Source organism: Anabrus simplex, chromosome 1, assembly GCF_040414725.1.
Source record: "Anabrus simplex isolate iqAnaSimp1 chromosome 1, ASM4041472v1, whole genome shotgun sequence".
In the NCBI taxonomy this organism is placed as follows: domain Eukaryota; kingdom Metazoa; phylum Arthropoda; class Insecta; order Orthoptera; family Tettigoniidae; genus Anabrus; species Anabrus simplex.
This window is the reverse complement of record NC_090265.1, coordinates 527,109,056-527,129,920: the sequence shown is the minus strand read 5'-3', so window position 1 is coordinate 527,129,920 and position 20,865 is coordinate 527,109,056. Positions and strand designations below refer to the sequence as shown.

The 20,865-nt window shown below is 38.8% G+C and overlaps 1 protein-coding gene across 3 annotated transcripts in view; it reads right to left on the bottom strand.

Annotated features, from left to right (window-relative positions):
- The window catches only part of LOC136857087 (transferrin), a 389,183-nt gene that overhangs the window by 291,015 nt on the left and 77,303 nt on the right, over positions 1-20,865 (bottom strand). For all 3 annotated transcript variants that reach the window (XM_068225055.1, XM_067135471.2, XM_067135472.2), the window contains exon 3: positions 17,912-18,042. In XM_068225055.1, the coding sequence (XP_068081156.1) occupies positions 17,912-18,042 (131 nt within the window). The remainder of the gene's footprint in view (positions 1-17,911; positions 18,043-20,865) is intronic.

Genomic DNA, 20,865 nt, shown 5'->3' with positions numbered 1-20,865 from the left:
GGCCGGCCTCTTAGATGGTGACACCATCTCTCAGGCCAGGAGATTTGCGGAGAAGGTGAGTAAACTTATAATACCAATATAAATAGTCCATTATTGGACATTATGAATTTTCCAGCTAACTCATTCCTGGTTGCCAGCGTTTTGCCCCCCATGTGCTAGGTTGGGCTCATCAGTTGGTGCCTAGCACACCTACCAAGACACATGGCTAGTGCATACCATGGAGGTGTGCTAGGCACCAACTGATGAGCCCAACCTAGCACACGGGGGTGAAACGCTGGCAACCAGGAATGAGTTAGCTGGAAAATTTATACTGTCCAATAATGGACCATTTATATTGGTATTATAAATTTACTCATTTGGGACAAATATTTCAGATTCCCTATGGGAATCAACATCTATATCATCTGATGGCCAACCAGGCATCAATTTTTGGTAGAGAGACAAAGTCTCTCATAGTGCATTGGCACTGCCGTTGGCTTCAAGTAGCCTATGCAGTGGCCTCCACGGTATGCACTAGCCATATGTCTTGGTAGGTGTGCTAGGCACCAACTGATGAGCCCAACCCAGCACATGGGGGCGAAACGCTGGCAACCAGGAATGAGTTAGCTGGAAAATTTATAATGCCCAATAATTGACCATTTATACTGGTATTATCAATTTACTTATTCGGGACAAATATTTCAGATTCCCTATGGGAATCAACATCTATATCATACCAATGAGGAGTCAGCCAATTTGTTTTGTTGGAGTCGGCGAGGTAACTGAAGTATAGCTGGTGAGCCACCCAACCAAGAAAAAATTGAGTATGAAGGAGTAGCTGCTGCTAACTGAGCTGTTCCACTTGGAGATGTCGTGGAAGGGATGCACTTTAAATTTCTCTCCTGTCTTCAATTTAACTTATCTTGTTCTATAATCATGCATGAGTATCTTCCATTTTGGATCATGCTTCCTTTATGTCAATATTCTTTCTTGGAGACTGGGATAGCACAAAATACGAACTTGATTTTCTGTCAGCAAATCGTGTGAAAAATATTCCACTAGGGAACAAACTTTACTGTGCCACACTTGAAAACTGTCCTACGAGGTCACCGAGTCGTTGAATAGATGCTTTCAATACTCCAATACTCTGTTTTGGTTTACTCAGTGATGTGTCAATTTCTTTATTGTCTGCTTAAATTACGAGCAGGACTCAGATTTTTTGTAAATTTCAATACTTATAGCTCATGGCTTATGGTTCTTGTTTGTGGGTTACAGTAGTCACGTCCTAGTTCGTGAACCATGGCCAACGGCTGATTGGATGGAGTGGGCATCTCGGACATGTTCTGAGTCATGGCCCTCCTTGTGCTCAGGCGGCTAGGACTATACAATTCACCGGTGGTCCATAACCCATTAGAGGAGAGATCCTCACTTGGACTATGTGCAAGTAGGGTAGCATCCTGCTTCATGAATTTACCAAGCTCAGAACACTTTAAGAAAGCCTCGGACCTATGGGAGTAAGCGAGTCCCACTCCCATTTGACAGGCGAGGGACTCCTTGGAAACAACTTGGCGGACGAAATGGAATTCGATAGGGAGCTATCGAAATTAATGGGGCTTATGGAAGAAAGAAGGTAGAACTGGCTGAGTCAGCAAAGAGGATGCATCTGGATGTGCTAGGAGTAAGTGTATTTGGGTAAGGGGGGATAACGAGGAAGAGATAGGAGATTATAAAGTGTACTTGACGGGTGTTAGAAAGGGAAGGGCAGAGTCCGGGGTAGGGCTCTTTATCAGGAATACAATTGCACGCAACATAGTTTCTGTTAAGCACGTAAATGAGCGAATGATGTGGGTAGATTTGTCAGTTGGAGGAATTAGGACTAGAATTGGGTCCGTGTATTCATCATGTGAGGGTGCAGATGAGGATGAAGTTGACAAGTTTTATGAAGCATTGAGTGACATCGTAGTCAGGGTCAACAGCAAGGATAGAATAGTGCTAATGGGCGATTTCAATGAGAGAGTTGGGAATAAAACTGAAGGATACGAAAGGGTGATAGGTAAATGTGGGGAACATATAGAAGCTAATGGGAATGGGAAGCATTTGCTGGACTTCTGTGCTAGTATGGGTTTAGCTGTTACGAATACATTCTTCAAGCATAAGGCTATTCACCGCTACACATGGGAGGCTAGGGATACCAGATCCATAATAGACTATATTTTGACAGACATCAAATTCAGGAAATCTGTTAGGAATGTACGAGTTTTCTGCGGATTTTTCGATGATACAGACCACTATCTGATCTGTAGTGAACTAAGTATCTCTAGGCCTACAGTAGAGAAAGTGAAATCTGCCTGCAAACGAATAAGGGTAGAAAATCTCCAGGACGAGGAAATTAGACAGAAGTACATGGATATGATTAGTGAGAAGTTTCGAACAGTAGACAGTAAGCAGGTTCAGGATATAGAAAGTGAATGGGTGGCATACAGGGATGTGGTAGTAGTAACAGGAAGGGAATGCCTAGGAACAACTGTGTGTAAAGATGGGAAAAGGCAAACATCATGGTGGAATGATGAAGTGAGAGCAGCTTGTAAACGTAAAAAGAAGGCTTATCAGAAATGGCTCCAAACAAGGGCAGAGGCAGACAGGGATTTGTACGTAAATGAAAGAAACAGAGCGAAACAAATAGTTGTTGAATCGAAAAAGAAGTCATGGGAAGATTTTGGTAACAACCTGGAAAGGCTAGGTCAAGCAGCAGGGAAACCTTTTTGGACAGTAATAAAGAATCTTAGGAAGGGAGAGAAAAAAGAAATGAACAGTGTTTTGAGTAATTAAGGTGAACTCATAATAGATCCCAGAGAATCACTGGAGAGGTGGAGGGAATATTTTGAACATCTTCTCAATGTTAAAGGAAATCATCCTGGTGGTGATACGAACAGCCAAGCTCATGGGAAGAGGAAACGCTGTTGGTGAAATTATGCTTGAGGAAGTGGAAAGGATAGTAAATAAACTCCACTGTTATAAGGCAGCAGGAATAGATTAAATTAGACCTGAAATGGTGAAGTATAGTGGAAAGGCAGGGATGTAATGGCTTCATATAGCAAAATTAGCATGGAGTGTTGGTAAGATACCTTGAGATTGGACAAAAGCAGTAATTGCACCTATATATAAGCAAGGGAACAGGAAGGATTGCAACAACTATCGAGGTATCTCATTGATTAGTATACCAGGCAAAGTATTCACTGGCATCTTGGAAGGGAGGGTGCGATCAGTCGTTGAGAGGAAGTTGGATGAAAACCAGTGTGGTTTCAGACCACAGAGAGGCTGTCAGGATCAGATTTTCAGTATGCGCCAGGTAATTGAAAAATGTTACGAGAGGAATAGGCAGTTGTGTTTATGTTTCGTAGATCTAGAGAAAGCATATGACAGGGTACCGAGGGAAAAGATGTTCGCCATACTGGGGGACTATGGAGTTAAAGGTAGATTAATAAAATCAATCAAAGGCATTTATGTTAACAATTGGGCTTTAGTGAAAATCGATGGTAGAATGAGTTCTTGGTTCAGGGTTCTTACAGGGGTTAGACAAGGCTGTAATCTTTCACCTTTGCTGTTCGTAGCTTACATGGATCATCTGCTGAAAGGTATAAAATGACGGGGTGAGATTCAGTTAGGTGGAAATGTAGTAAGCAGTCTGGCCTATGCTGACAACTTGGTCTTAATGGCAGATTGTGCCGAAAGCCTGCAGTCTAATATCTTAGAACATGAAAATAGGTGCAATGAATATGGTATGAATATTAACCTCTCGAAGACTAAATTGATGTCAGTAGGTAAGAAATTCAACAGAAATGAATGTCAGATTGGTGATACAAAGCTAGAACAGGTCGATAATTTTAAGTATTTAGGTTGTGCGTTCTCCCAGGGTGGTAATATGGTAAGAGAGATTGAATCAAGGTGTCGTAAAGCTAATGCAGTGAGCTCACAGTTGCGATCAACAGTATTCTGTAAGAACGAAGTCAGCTCCCAGACGAAACTATCTTTACATCGGTCTGTTTTCAGACCAAATTTGCTTTACGGAGCGAAAGCTGGGTGGACTCAGGATATCTTATTCATAAATTAGAAGTAACAGACATGAATGTAGCAAGCATGATTGCTGGTACAAACAGGTGGGAACAATGGCAGGAGGGTACTCAGAATGAGGAGATAAAGGCTAATTTAGGAATAAACTCGATGGATGAAGCTGTACGCATAAACCGGCTTCGGTGGTGGGATCATGTGAGGAGAATGGAGGAGGATAGGTTACCTAGGAGAATAATGGACTCTGCTATGGAGGGTAAGAGAAGTAGAGGTAGACCAAGACGACGATGGTTAGACTCGATTTCTAATGATTTAAGGATAAGAGGTATAGAACTAAATGAGGCCACAACACTAGTAGCAAATCGAGGATTGTGGCAACGTTTAGTAAATTCACAGAGGCTTGCAGACTGAACGCTGAAAGGCATAACAGTCTATAATGAAAATGTATGTATGTATGGCTATGAAAAGTCATGTTAAATATAGTGTTATTCCTAGTCTGGTGTCTTGCTCATTTTCAAACTTAATAGCAGATTGTTGAACCACATCATTTCATTGTGAGGCTCATGTTGCCAACTATTGGGTGTTTGGTCTTTCTTCCATGATGAGTGTCCATATGTATGTGCTAAAAATGGTTCATCCCCAGAAATACTCTCACACATATGAATAACGCTTAACCTAGACCCTCAGTTTTGTTTATTTAAAGGCATTCAAATACAAAAGGACTTTCTACTCATTCTCTTTCTAAGAATAAGCATAACAGAATTAGATTAAAACACTATGCTAAAATTATTATTCCTCACTTGTAGTGGACTTAGGATAAAAGTCACCTTTTCCTTCATGGATCTTTGTTCTTTTCCCTCTCCCTTTGGGGCATTTAATTATAAGCCTTTGAGAGAACGTTTGTTCTTTCCAATATATTGACTAGATTTACGTGACAGCTTATCTTCTCCATTATTTGTAAGTTCTGAACCCCTTTGATGAATTCAGTTTTAGTTACTAGATAACTACGTGAATACCCTTGGCTCGTGTTTATAATGTTTATAATGCCCCCTACTTAGGAATTTTCTTACGTATATTGTAGCACCTTAGGAGCGTGTACACCAATAATAATACTAATAATAACAAAATAAGCAATGTTGCCTCACTCGGGTGCGTACACATAAATAATAATAATAATAATAATAATAATAATAATAATAATAATAATAATAATAATAATAATAATAATAATAATAATAATAACTCTGAAAATAATAATAATATGAATGAAATATGAATTAGAAACATAATAATAATATGAATTGAATAAGAAAAACATAAATTAGGCCATGAGTGTGAACAAATAATAAAATAAATGGGGAAAATAGAAAAATATCCAAGTAGCGGCAGTTTCACATCTAAGCTTGGAAACGTGACGTTTAACTTATCCAGTACGCAAAATCGAAACATACGCAAGGTAATCGTAACTTAGAGGTCTAATAAACAACAACTACGGAAAGGATTGTGGAAGGTGGAAGGAAGCCCTATTAAGGTCCATGGGAAATTATGCCATTATGGGGAAGAAAAGGTTCACAATCATCCACCTCAAAAATCATAATATTGACAAATTAAAAGATACAATTACAAATAAAAGGAACAAATAAATGGCAGAGTAGTTGACAATTAATTTTTTAAATAAATGCAATAAACTTTCACAAAAGATTCACAGAGTGAATGGAGGCATCCTCAAAAGAATCAAAATTAATACAATACGTTATTCAAGAGAGAATGTTACATTTACCTGTAATAAAAAAACATTGAGCCAGAAAAGGCTTGCTTCCGAAGACAACATATAATGAATTAGCCTAACAGCTAAGCTCTACTGAAACTCAATTATGGTGAATATGGTAATCTAGAGGAAACTCCGGCGCACAAAATAAACTTTTACATTATCATGGAAAGTTATGTTAAAGGTGACAAAGGCTGAAACATAAGAATGAATTTAAATTAAAGAAAACACAAAAGAATTAGAAAAATAGCACTTACCATGAGAGGCAGTAGGCCCCGACAGAACTAGACCTCGAGCACACCTGCTCGCGGGGACGGTCAGATGGTAAAGACGCGAGGCAACACACATCATACACGCGAAGCCGGCAGAAGGCCGGAAATGGCCCGATCACAAATAACCAATAGGACACCAAATTTCTCTAGATTCCCGTTTTTCGCCAATTGGAATGGTTGTTATTCTGACCAATCCAATTGCATGACCATATATGCTTATTTCCTAAATTGCTGAGGCAAGAGGAATTGCATCACCTAATCCCTCCACATGCAGTACCTACTGTTCCAAAAGTTATGTACCGCATGTGTTTCGCCAAAACACAATATAACAATTTTCTTCCAATAACATTAGAAAAATATTTCTTCAGTGTCCAGATGTCTTTCTTGAATCTTCTTGAAATTAATTTACATGACACACAAACAAACACAACTACATGGAATTTAAATACAAGAATCACTTCAAAAATAGTTCTTACAATGTAAATAATTTCTTGATCTGTTCGGAAAAATTTTCAAAAGTTAATTCAAATTAACATTTTCTCAAACATAATTTTCTTTTGGTTATATTAAAAAAATCCTGCAGAGTCCAGAGTCCATATTGTCTTCATTTTCCAGATTAGGTCAAATATACTAATTTAAAAAAACTAAAATAAAATTCTGCTGTTCTTTCTTGGCGACACAGGTCACATGTACAAAAAAGGGAGAACAAATTAAATGTATATAAGTAGAATTCATGATCTCCATCAACAACTGTTGTGAAAATCTGTTTGGAATTCTAGTCTTAAAGAGACTTGTCTTTTAACAGTCCCTTTTTCTTCTGGATTTAACAATCCTGGAAATTACCCCACCGATTTTTAGCTTTATCACTACTGTTAATATTATTGGGTAGATAAATATATGCATACATTGTACATATTCAATGTCATACTGGCTATTCAAAAGCTTTATTAATATAGTATTGTACACTGTGATTATTCAAAGGTTCTTTGTTAGTTTGTCGCCTCCTTTTTATGGGGAGCTATCCTGATTCTGAATATTTATAATAATAGTTGTACCAGGTGGTACACCCCCAATGCCGCGCATTCTAATTCAGCGCCTAAATGAACTCCTCTATTGGTAAAACAGTGAAACTGAAACTACACCAACTTAGAACTTTACTCAGAAGATGTCACCACAGAAATATGATGTAATTTTATTATTGTGCAGTTGCCTAAACTGAGTGAATTTCTCCTTGTTTTGTTTGCTCCACGTCAAGAAGTTTGAACATTTTTCTACAGATGACTCCACCAAAAAAAAGTATGATCATGCAACCCTGGTGCGAAGTGAAAGAACTTATAATTTAAAGAAGTTTTGAATTTCTAGGTTTTTGTAACTGATTGATGTTCATTTATTTTTGGGTTGGCAATATTTCCTGTTTCTTTCCGCCAGTTTTGAATCTAGCCAATCACTAATTTCTGTAATTAACTTTCCACCTATCACAGGCTTCTTGTTCGATTCTGAGTGTTACTTTTGAAATCTACCAATAAAATTGAGAGGGTGTGGCTAGTTTAGTCTTGAATGATCTCAAACCTTCCCTGAGGGTTTATAAACTGCGGCTTTTCTCATTTCTTGGCCAATTTATCGTCATTTTACTGAGTGTGTGTGTCAAAGCAGGAGGCGGGTGGCCTCTTTCATTGGTCTACAGAACATCTACAAGATAATGGCCACATAACTTCTTCCTTTCTTGCTACCTCCGCAGTTTAACCCGAGGGAAAGGTCCGATTCTTGGGTTATGTAACAAACTTTTCTAAAATGTAAATCTTCTTCGGCTAATGTAAAAATTTCATAAAGCTTTGACTTTAAATCGGGGATAGAGAGGTATGTACCCTCTTGAGCTCCCCTTCATCTTGGTTTGGGGTGACTACGTTTTTCTCTAACTGTTTTTCCTACTGCAATGTGTTAACGTAATATCTATACGAGTCACCTCAGTAGTTTGGGAATAGCCCCAGTTTCATCGGCCTAGAGCCGTTTAGGTTTTTTTAGTGTTCATTTTCTTGGAGCACAGTACGCCTCCATTCAGTTTGTGTTTCGGGCCATTTACTTAACCTGTTCTTTTCCATTAAGGCCCCATAGTGAACCATACAGTTCATGGACCAATAGTAGAGATTTTAGTATTAGATATTGGGATTACCTGAGACCACCAAGGAAGCCATGGTCGTATAGTTTATTTCATAAAAGATTCCAGAAGAAGCGTTCTCGTGGGAAGAGAGCTAGAGCATCATTATGAAAATTTCCAGAGCCTCATTAAAGGGATTTATGTCCCAAGCCTCTTAATGAAGATTGGGGACGCTCCCTGGATCCCGGCAAACTAACTTTCGGAGGGATGAAGAAATTAAATTAATATCTTTGGTTACGAAAGAGATGCATTGGATCTGATACAAGAATTGCAACCTGCATAATTTGTGCTTAATTTTGATATGCAATATGGCTGTAATCATAAATGCATTCGTTAAGTAGGGTACTTGACGTGCTTTGTGCGGGAAAACTTCGAGTCGCGGGCGCGCGTATCCTACACGCGATCAAGCGGCGTGGCTACGCCAACCTGATTATAAATGCAAGGCCGCCTGGCACGTCAGCCTCATTCTCTGACCGTAAGGCTGCTTGAACGAAGTCGTCATGCTGCGAGTCGGCACCTAGAACAACGTTTTATCTTCGAGCTGCACATACAACTAGCACTACTGAATCTGCCAGAAAGTAAGTAATTAACCTGCATATTCAGCTGAATTCTTGATATTACCTGTGTTGATCTGCTATGGTGAAATGAGGTACTGCCTATTATAGACTAATGAACTAGTAGCTTCATATTTCTGTGAGGTCCAGTTGTAACTGACGTAATGCTAGAATAAATGTAGGCTCAGGGTAGTTCTGATACCACGACATGTTGTCCGAGTGAAAGAATAAAATAACAGTGTTACTAAGAGTGATGAAGAAACTATAGTGTACCAGGTTTAAAATTCAGAACAAGACTTGGTCAATGTAACGTGTGAGGCACGATATTAGTGGAAACAGGCATCGAGTCTGGACAGTCTGTAATAAGTAAATTTGTTTTCAGTTACCCCTGCATCAAGCCAGTACGAGCTTCTACATCATCATTGCGAGGAAGCCACAACGGGAGCTGAAGCCGGCACGACATCGGGAATCGATCCAGGAACGTTGGGTGTACCTGATCAGCGCGACATCGAAGGGGACATCTTCCAACCATCTAAGGAGCTTCAAGAAGGATTCACGCAAGATAGAATGTCTCCAGTCGTTCACCGGTATCTGCTGCAAGCGTCGCAGTTTGTCATGATGTGGTAAATTCAGTGGTCCACAGGAAGGGCCGCTCCGTCATGTCATCAATCATATAAGGTCAGAGCTTTCCAATTCTGTTTCAAGCATGTCATTTAAATTTAGATAGGAACAGGGAGGCCGTCAGCCAACAGGTTAGTTTATGGTAAGAAAATTCTTGGTAATAAAGAGCTAGGCCTCAAGCTCGAACCCCGTACATTAGGGTAGATGATAGGTTGTATATTCCTTGTTGGTGTGATTATATTTCATTTCGATAGTATTATATTAGTGTACGTGTAATCTTCATGGGTCAGGTCGAACTCCCTTGGTCATGTTAGGTAAGTCTGACAGACAGGCACTGTTTATAGTGTAGCATTTAGGCATATGTCTCTGCAGACGTAGGTTGTGTATTTGAGATCAGGATTTACCCCGTAAGTCACCTAGCTTAACTGACAGGGTAGGCAAGTCCGTATGTTTGAGAGATGTGGGCATTATGCATGTAGCTGACTGTATGATTGAGAGTGTATTAGATGCATTTGAGATGCCTTATTATGGCTATGTGATAATAGCTTACTGAATTGTGCCTTTGTATTATCAAGGATGAGCCCATTGGAGGCAGAAATGAGATTTGTTGTATTGCTGGTGGTATTGAGATGAGGGCGTGTAGCCCATGTGTATTTAAAAGAGCGCTTTTAGCAGCCAGATTATGTGAGGTATTTCGAAAAGCGAAGTTTCTCAGCACTCAGCTACAAGTCAGTCAGCTGAGCTCATAAATTGTGTGGACCGCTGCCTGTCGAGTGCACAGCTGGTGAGGGTTGTTGTGCCTGACGTCACAGTCTTGAAACTCGGTTATATTGCTGTCTGCAGCTTGTCGAGGGTGTAGAGGGGAAAGGACGACCTTGATGTTTTGACGCAGGGAGAGATTTTAGTTCTGTTTGTTCTGCTTTATTTTAACACTTGCCCGTTTGATGTTCCTTTTTATATTGCTTGTATGTGAATATTCAACGCCTTGCTCTTCATGGGACCAGGGATCTAGACCGGGTCAGGGCACTGTACATTATGTGTTTATATTTGTTTGCACCGGGGTTCGATGGTACGAGGCATAGTAAAATTTTATGGGGAGATTACTGTTAGATGTGTTTCAGCAGATATCCATTTTCTCTTTATTTCATTACTTACACAATTGTACCATGCTTGTTACAGCAAAGCTGTTTCGTGAAGGCAGTGAACTGGTAGTCATCGGCTCAACATTATCTTTACCCCAGTCACATTTGAAAGCTCTTATATTTGTAAATAGTATTTTTATGAAATAAATCCCTGATTGTAAAACTTTGAATGCAGCGATGTTTTCTGTTAGATTTTTTTTTTTTTGGTAGGATTTTTCTCTTACCCTGCATCATATCGTATCCACCTAAGTTATCTTTTATGCCCTCAATTTTCACCCTGATACCCTGATTCATGTTCTACTGAGCTTCGGAGTGTGGATACGCCTGTAAGGTAAGACATGTGCCGTACATACATCTTTTCTTGGATGTATGGGTTACTATGATGTTCTTGGTTCGAATTCGGCATTAGCCTGACGGGAATCAAAAACATTATAGGGCACAGTAGGTTGGGTATTAAATACCCCTGTATAAATGATTTTCAAATTGTAAGTTGTACCTTGAGAGGCCAGTAATTGTAAGTTGATGTTGGCTTGAGTAGGCTTGGAAAACTGAGAGCCTGTTAGCTCTTTTTCAAGTGTTGTAATAGTAAGAGTGCCTCTGCAAGGCTAGATATTTATATTTTGGAGAGCAAGTGCTCGTGAATTAGGGGATTTTTTCCCTTGAATAATTTGTGCTCCGTTGTAAATTTGAGCTAGGAGCTCAGGAAATGTAAAGCGAGGGGCTTGAAGCCCAGGATCTGTTAAGACCACCTATATTGTCTTTTCCTAGACTTGTTTTATGGTTATCACTGTACCTGAAGGTTCATTATTATGATGAAAAATTGTTTAGTTTGAAGTTCTGAAAATATAACCTTCAGTTTAAGTTTTAAATTAATTTTGATATTGTAGTTAGACCCATTCAAGCCCGCACCTTCTTTCATCACCTCTGCGTTCCACAGACACCCCCGAACAATAATACAAAAAAGTGTAAAAATTTCCTTTTATGCCACTAGTACCATTATTTCTCTCTATCCACATCTTTGCACCTTGGGCGCCTCTTACTTCCCCACGCGTCTCCTTCGTGCACTCTGCTGTGACTGATTATTGATATATTGCAACATTTTGCCAGAGACTGAGTCACGATATCTTCCCGCTCCTGTATAATTAATACTATGTAGGTATTGCATTAGTCTATTTCACACATGCTAGTCTGGTATGGTATCACAGCATCATGGCATGGCAGCAATCCTAATGTATATGTACTAGCATAACTTCAACACAATTCTCTAAATCCATGGGTAAATAGTGAACATATTGAGCTCAAATAGTAGGTGTTGTTGCTGTTATTATTATTATTATTATTATTATTATTATTATTATTATTATTATTATTATTATTATTATTATTTGTGAGGTGTGGCTATGAAGTTGTTTACATCTATCATCATCATCATCATCATCATCATCATCTACGTAGTTATGTAAGACAGGTTGTCAGTACGGATTATGTTTGGTGTAAATTGTGGTCGTATCATTTATTGTGTGTTGTATGGTATGCCTTGTTTGACAGAACGTGCGAGGTTATGCCACAATACTTCTGCTGTATATTTATTAATATGACTTTATTTAATGTAAGAACATGTAATAAATAGTATGTAATTTATTATTACCTGTAAGTATGATGTATAAATCCAATGTAACGTTGTGCAACACAGGGTAATAGGCTAGAACAACGCACCTTTGTTACTCGAATTTTACAGAATATTCTATCCATTTGTATATAGGTTATATAGGTTATTGAGAAGATACAAGAAAGCATGCTGTGTCATACTTTTCTGGAAGCCTGGCCAGGCAAGGTATATAAAAGGATGGTTTTGGGTAGTTGAGTTGAGTTGTTAGCGAAAGTCGTCAGTCGAGGTAAGTAGGTGAACTCATGTTGTGGTAACTCCGTTGAAGTGGTTATGTTGTGTTGGTTAGTACATGTGATCTTGTTAAGTGTTCTGTAGTTGTTTGACATGCTAATGTGGCAGTCAAGTGTTTTGAGTTCAAGATGGTGGTTCATTTGATGTCCAACTATCAATGTGTATTAATTTGTAAATAAAACAGTGTACACAAATGACAGCATCTCGTGTGTACCTCTTTGTGATCACAATACAATCACAGTGTGATAATAAAGTACCATCACTGATTACTGAATCAGTGTAAGCTAAGTTACAACCATTAAAAACAAAAGAGGGAATAGCACACTCGCCTGTCTTGGTCCAATTTCATTTCTAAACCATTCTGTCTTTCCAAACTGAGTCTGTACGCTGCTGACACAATTTTTGTACATTGCTCACACCATTTCTACAGTTTGTATACCCAGTCTCTTTTTGACCATGGTTTCCCACACACCTTTGTTAGATCTATTGCACCTTTTCCCTGTTCCAGATGGCCTAGCTCAGCAGAGACACTGTGTGGTTATTTTCGAAAAACAAAATGTCTCGTGAAATTTATCATATAAGATTGGGACAGGATCTAGAATACATATTAGCGAATGAGAACTCAGTAATATAAAGAAGGTAAAATCATAATTTATTGTCAAAAGCATAAAGATTAAATAAAACAAAAACTATACACAATGAAAACTCCAAATTAAATGACATGTAAATTTACAATGGAAAATTTGACACTAAAGGTCATTCAAAAGCCTACGGGTTGAGAACCCGGGCATATCAAATTCAATAACATCGGAAACATGAAATCTACCTATTTGTGACAGAGATCGAAATAAGCTGACTGTTATTAACCCATATGCTGCGATTAAAAGCCGTCTCTTCCATGAATATATAATGATCGATTCAATATTGGCCTAATTACACACATTTCGACTTTGTCACATATTTACATATATAAACACTTTATTTGGGACTGCCCTAAGTTTAAACCATCAAAAGAACACAGATTCTAAATACACGATATCCGGATCGTGGACAAAAGATAGAGGTTTGGAAACCTCACGACCCATCTACAGCTAACGGAGTGTGGAGAACTAATTAACACAAATAAAGGACAATACTATCACTCGCATAAAGCACATAAAAACAATGAACAGAAATAAACCACCTCGCAAAAAGGATAAATGATACACATTCAACATCAGATCGAGCAGAAATCGCTCTGTAGATTGGCGTAGTTCTCGTGACATTTCTGGTCATATTATTGGGCTATATTTGTTTACCTGTTACAAGGAGGTTATCAGCTGCTGGTGAGGGAAAAAAATACAATCATTGTCTGTGTGGCTCAGGCACCTCTCCATCAAATAACTAACGGGACTATGCGTAAATTTTCACTCAGGCCTTCCGTGATCATTCAATTAGCTCGCTGTCTGCCTGGAACATACTCTCACCCAGCGGAGAGTCATCTCGGCCAAATGAGCCTTTAAATATATCACTCATTATAACATCTGGTATGGGGCACACTCTCACACAAATCTTGTACAACTAATTAATTCAGCCTCTAAGGCAATCTCCCATTCTAGGCCTCAACACAATAATCATGGCTCATCATAGCCTCATATTCCATAGTCCCCGGTTCAATTCTGGAGCACTATTGGGGTTGCCTGCCACTTTCTGTAAATGACCCTCACTAAATACAATGGGAATAGCCCTCTGCACACGTCCTCAGCTGAAAAAAAACATGCAATAATACTACATACGCATTGCCTGTCTATAGATTAGTTCTACATATCTCTAAGTTCCTGTTCAAATCTCAAGAGGTTCTGTTCCCTCCAATCTGTATAGATGAACATGACATCTTATACCTTAATGTCTGCATGACACATGAAAATATCTAAACATACATCAAAACACTACTCTACCCCCTAACATAGCCCTCGTATCCCAACTCTAATTAACACCAAAAAAACAAAACAAAAAAAAAAAACCTGAGTATAGCAAGCATTCAGCCCCAAACATTATTTACAACAAGAATGAAAACAAACCAATGCCACTCTGGCTCACATTACAATTACTATTTACATTTAATGAAAGGGCCACATATGAATCTGATCACTACATATAATACTTTTTTTTTAAATTAGTTCAACTCATCTTTATCTCCATCTCTGCCATCCGTAGTAGTGTCCCTGAGACCGCGTGATTTGTATGAGTTAGTACATGACGGCGGTATGTCTACAGGTTTAGAAGTCTGCTAGTTCGGTCCTCTTTGGTCCATGTCTTCTTTCTCATACTGCTGTTGGGTGCCTGCAACCTGGTAACTGTGGTCACTCCAAATCCTCTTTGCCGATTCGTTTGTGCCCGAATACACTCTCGTAACCTTGGTAAGGATTCAACTGACAATATCCTCTATCGAGACATTAGTCCAGTCAACGATAGTAACCAAATTAAGAGATATTTTCCCGGTCGCGATCAAGTCTCTAACAGTGGCAAGCCGTTATTAGCCGCACTCAATTATTTACATGATGTGAACTCGTAATAAGCATTTATAAACTAAGCAAATGTTACTCGTGTGAGCTTAAACAAATAGTTATTAACTCTGCTCTATTACTGACACAATACTGTACGCTTTGTTAATTACATCTCAAATATCGTTTAGCTACCAGAATGAGTCTAAGAAAGTAAGTGAGTGAGAGCTTGCCCTGATGCTATTGGCCTTTTATAGTCGGAAGGCAGGGCCGCTCCCTTTAGCACTTCCCCGAGATACACCAGCCTTCCTTTTGTGATCGGTCAGCTACCTCACAACGGATTTTTCAAAGAAGTCGGAAATAAACAAAACAGGCACAATTACATCATTTTAATGGCTTATGGTACTCTGAAAATATAACAAGGAATTGTCCTTATCTTGGATCTGTGGGATATGGCTACGTGACTAAGATATGGGATCGAATTTAAATGATTCTAGGCCTGAATATTTCGTGTTAGATGGCAACCTGACGTTGTTCAGTAGTTTCCCGCTTTCAAATCACTCGCTCTGTCTCTTGCATGCTGTGTGCTGACTCTCTCTTCTCTTCACGTACCCATGCCGTCGACGGGGTTCAGATCAGTAAAATCATGGCATCCTGCCTTGGTTCATCTGAGGGAAGAGCGCCACACCTTGCTTGGTATGGGTTCGACATCCACAGTGTTCAATTAATTCAATTGGACCATGATCTGATACGGTTCACTATGAATGTCATGATCAGATCCTTTCCATATTCCCAATTCTTATCCATTAACTGCCTCATGCTGAAGATTGGGTCCACTGTAGATCTTCCACTTCCAAAGCACACTGTTCCTCTTTCAACACACCTTCTACCTTTCTTCTCATTCTCCTCTCTAATCGAACAGCGTTACCACAGTTGTCCATAAGTGGTACTCCCATACAATATAGCCAAAATGTAAGAAATCTTGGTATAATATTTGACAAACATCTGTCCTGGTCTGCCCAAACTATATCTGTGTGTAGAAAAATATACGGATCGCTACACTGTCTCAGTAAATTCAAATTCACTTTCCCTTTTAAACTAAAGAAAATTCTTGTTGAATCACTCGCATTACCTCATTTTGATTATTGCAATATAGTTTACAACAACCTAGGCGTAGACTGGGGAAGGAAATTACAGTGTGCTCAGAACGCTTGTGTAAGATTTATTTGTGGACTTTGTTACGCTGACCATGACACACCATCTTACACACAGCTCGGGTGGCTTTGCCTGCAAGAACGACGCACACTTCATACTCTTTGCTTTATGCATAATATTCTTAACACTTCTCAACCAGCCTATCTCCGTGATCGCATCAAGCTCCTCTCCACAGACCATAAAGAAAATACCCGATCCTGCAGCACTATGTGTTTATCCCTTCCTGTACAAAGAACAGTAATCTACACAAAATAATTCACTATTACCGCAGCCTGACAATGGAATCTCTTACGAGTGGACATCAAAAGCATGTCCAGCAGCTCAGCTTTTAAACATGCCTGTGTCGAAATACTAGGTAAACATAAATGAATCATCAAATTATGACCTGAAAACACCTCCTCCTACTGCCTTTTCATCATTATTTCCCTCTTCCTTTCATTGATCTTTTTCTTCTTCACCTCTCAATTGAAGGCGATATTTCGGTGTACTGTAGAAATGTATACATTTTCTAAACTTTCTCTTAAGTAGTAGTTATAGTACTCATTATTCAAATATTTTTAATGTACTCTACATATGATGTGTATTATATAGTTGATATGATTTTTTTTAAGTGTGGTTACTTTTATTAATACTATTACTGTTATTATTGTTAATATTATCATATTATGGTCATCAGTAGTTATTATTAAGTGTTCTAGGTTAAGACTGGTTAAGTGTAAGAAAAGGAGTACATCCCTAACTTTGCCAGAATAAATAAAACATATTATTATTAATATTCTTTCCAGTATTTTTGCCACTTATTATAAGAGTGTGATTCATCTATAGTTATCACACACCTGTTTGTTTCCCTTCTTAATTGGTATTATTATTATTCCCTTTCCCCAGTCTTCTGGCACACATTTCTGTTTCCACATGCAATTTAACAATCCGTACACCCATTGTAGTCCTGGATGTTGTTGTTATTATGATTATTATTATTATTATTATTATTATTATTATTATTATTATTATTATTATTATTATTATTATTATTATTTTCTTCCAGCTCTATGTCTGAATGTTGAGCATGCTGGCCTTTGGTCCAGGAGGTCCCGGGTTCGATTCCTGGCTGGTCGGGGATATTAAATTTCATTGGTTAATTCTGATGGCTCAGGACCTGGGTGTATGTGGCGTTTTCATAATTAGAATTCATCATAAGTAGGGCCCCATACTCGCAGACATGCAGATCGCCTTAAGCAATCATTGTATCGACTAGGTGGAAAATAAATACTTAATTGTGAATCTATATGGCGTCAACTCGAAAAGCCTGCACCAGACCTCTTTGGTGGCCACACACGATTTTTAAAAATTATTATTATTGTTGTTGTTGTTGTTGTTGTTGTTGTTGTTGTTATTTAAAGAAGGTGATTAACAGTTCCTGAATAACTACCTATCAAATAACTTTCTAACAGAAGTACTGATGATGATGATGATGATGCTTGTTGTTTAAAGGGGCCTAACATCGAAGGTCATCGGCCCTAACAGAAGTACTGTATAAATCTGTAATACATCTGTTACCCAAAGTGAGATCCAACCCACAAATACGTACTGGTAGATAAAAAGGAAAAACAATGTAAATTACTTGTACTCCAGAATAAAGCTTTATGAAGAACCCTAAGATAGATTAAATCTGATTATTTACACTGACAGCATACATTTTGAGAAATCTTAAAATTAACCATTCTTATTTCAATCAAAAAGTGTTACTAACTTACCTCCTGGTTCCTGTACTTTGAAAATAATTTGCGTATAATGCTTGATGATTGGAGCAACAAATGCAATCTGTTCAGCAGTGAAGATGGCCAAGTGAGCATTCTGATTCTTCAGTTTGAAGGCACAATCATGGCTGGAAGAACACACACAGAAATTATATAATAGCAAACATAACGTCTGCTCTGTGGGCCATAGATTTTCATCTGCTCCCCTTCGTGCATACATGTGTATACACATGTGCATGTGAAGAAAAAAAAACACTCATCAGTACTTCACAAACCAAGACACATACTGTTCACACTTGGCTAAGGGTTCACAAATCAGTTTGGGAAATGATAATCTGAAAGGTTTCCTTGCTCAACCTCTACTGACCTCTCTAGGGTATTGAGTCTACAGTTGGAAGCTGTACAATCTACTCCAAGCAGAGACTCAATGACACCGACCAGAGAGATTTACAATAATTAAAAAGGTTCAACCTATCCAATACAAAATGTGTTGTACAAGGTGTTCACAACATATTATTTATTATTACTAGTACCAGTTTCGACGCTTCATGGCGTCATCATCAGCTAGAAATCACAAAGTGGGCAGAGTACATGTCATAAGAACTGTATAGATGATACATACATTGCAAAGTACAAATGATAGGCTGTTTTCTCATTAAAAGCTAGAAGAATGATGTGTATAATATAGAGGCGTTATAGTCTAATGAGGCAGGTGAGTATTGTACAATAAAATTGGTCTGATGAATGAGAATAAAAGTCTTCATATGATAATAAAACGATGCAGTAAAATTGTCCACTCTTCTATTGTTGTTCAATGGAGACATCCAGTCCAGAGCTGTATGCGGTTGGCAAGACCATCAAATATTTGTCCAAGGCCAGGACACCTGACGTTGAGAGGTTGAATAAGGTTGATTTTTACGGTTGTCTCAGCTCAACGTGGGTGGTGAAGCTTAAAAGGAAGAAAAAACTAAGTTAATGAAATGGATAGCTAAGAATGGGATCACGGCCGAGTATGATAGGATATGAGACTCGCCTTGTTTAGCGTGCTTGTTGTATGTTGTGAGAAGAGTTGTGGACGAGTGAGATGGGTGTGAGTAAGTTGAGTGAGTGTGAAGGTAGGGTGGGAGGAGCAGGAAGAGGAGGGGGGAGGGGGAGAAGGAGAGAGGAATGGAATGGAAGGGATGGGAAGGCGGAGTTCAAGGCGGGTCAGGGGGGCGGAGTGGCGGTGGTGTGGGACATAGAAGAGTGTTTTGCAGAGCGTAAAAGATCGATTTCTTCTCCGTGATTTTAATGCCTCTAAAGACTTCGATTAGAAAATCGAAAATGATATTAGGTTTTTCTGAAATTTCATTAAGGTTTAGATTAGGATTGAAAAATTGACTTTTATGACATGTACTCTGCCCACTTTGTGATTTCTAGCTGATGATGATGCCATGAAGCGTTGAAACCAGTACTAGTAATAATAAATAATATGTTGTGAACACCTTGTACAACACATTTTGTATTGAATAGGTTGAACCTTTTAAATTCTAATTGTGAATCTCAGTTCAATACGGGAAAATGAAGTTCTTAACTTATAATCAGAGAGATTTAATTAAAATCCCCATTTCTTCCTGGCCTCAATCCCAATTTATCAGGGCTGGCATTCGATATGGATTTGGGCCTGATTTACATTTGGATGCCCTTCCTTGACACCAACCCTATGTTGAGGGATGTATTCGCTACTGCATATTTCTGTGGCAGTTAGTAGTGTAGACATGATGCGAAGAGAAGTTTATTAGGGCGAACACAAACATCCAGTTCCCAAACCAAAGGAATTAACCACATACTGTTAAAATCCTCGGCCCTCAGTCGGAATCGAACCAGAGCCCTCTCAACAGATAACCAGTATGCTGACCACTCAAGCAAAGAGCTAGATAATTAGCATCCCCACTCACTCAAATAAAAAAGTTCATGAACTAACACTACAATAGTGATATTATATTTAACAATATAATATAATAAACTATACTGACAAAAAATCAGGGATGTTCGTGTTATGTCGATGGAGCAATCGGACTGATGAAGAACATTTTTCTTGAGAAAATGAGGTTACTTTGCTATTTCTGGGCGGCAATTCAAATTGACAAACTTGCCGTATTTGTTATGCCAGACAGCCAGCTGCTGCCTGTTGCTGTGCACCAGAGGAGAGAAGGGAAGGGAGGGAAGTGGTTAACAGAGGTAATGCGAATGCACGAGTTTCTCGTTCATTTTGCATAGTCGCTTCCCAGTCCCAGTAGACTGCGTACAGTTTGTTCTGCACTAATTGACTACTATGTGAACCCTGTAGTAAGAGATGATGAACTTGTACCAAGAACACAGGCAATTATCCAGGTAGTTCACGACACACCACACATCCTGAACAGAGTCCATAGGTCACTACTACACCATTGTGAACTGTGCATCAAAGTAGGAAGGGTGCATATTGAACATCTACTGTAATCAAACCATTGGGCATATTGTTTGTTTTGTTCACCATTTCATTCCATTTACAATGTAATGAGTGAAGGAATACACAATTGTGGGGCGGAGGCGTTGCATCTTCAAGCATGTTAAATAATGAAGAATGTTATTGTGACCAACAGACGAGAGGAGAAACGATTTGGTGCATTCCTTGACTGACAAGCGAGTCTTAATTACAGAGTGTTCTCGTACTGTGTGTACAATTACGCCTGTTTAATAAACTAACTGCGGATATTGCCTGTAAGAGACAGACAGTTCTGTGCCAGCTGAACCAGGAAAATTGTGCATACGCATGGAGCATTAACTCTGTCTCCATCGTAACTCCACTTTCCCTCCCTCCCCTTCTCTTCCCTGAAGCACGGCAGCGGATTGTGCTTAGGCATAGCAAATACAGTAAGTTTGTCAATACAAATCACGTGCCCAGAAGTAACCAAGTAACCTCATTTTCG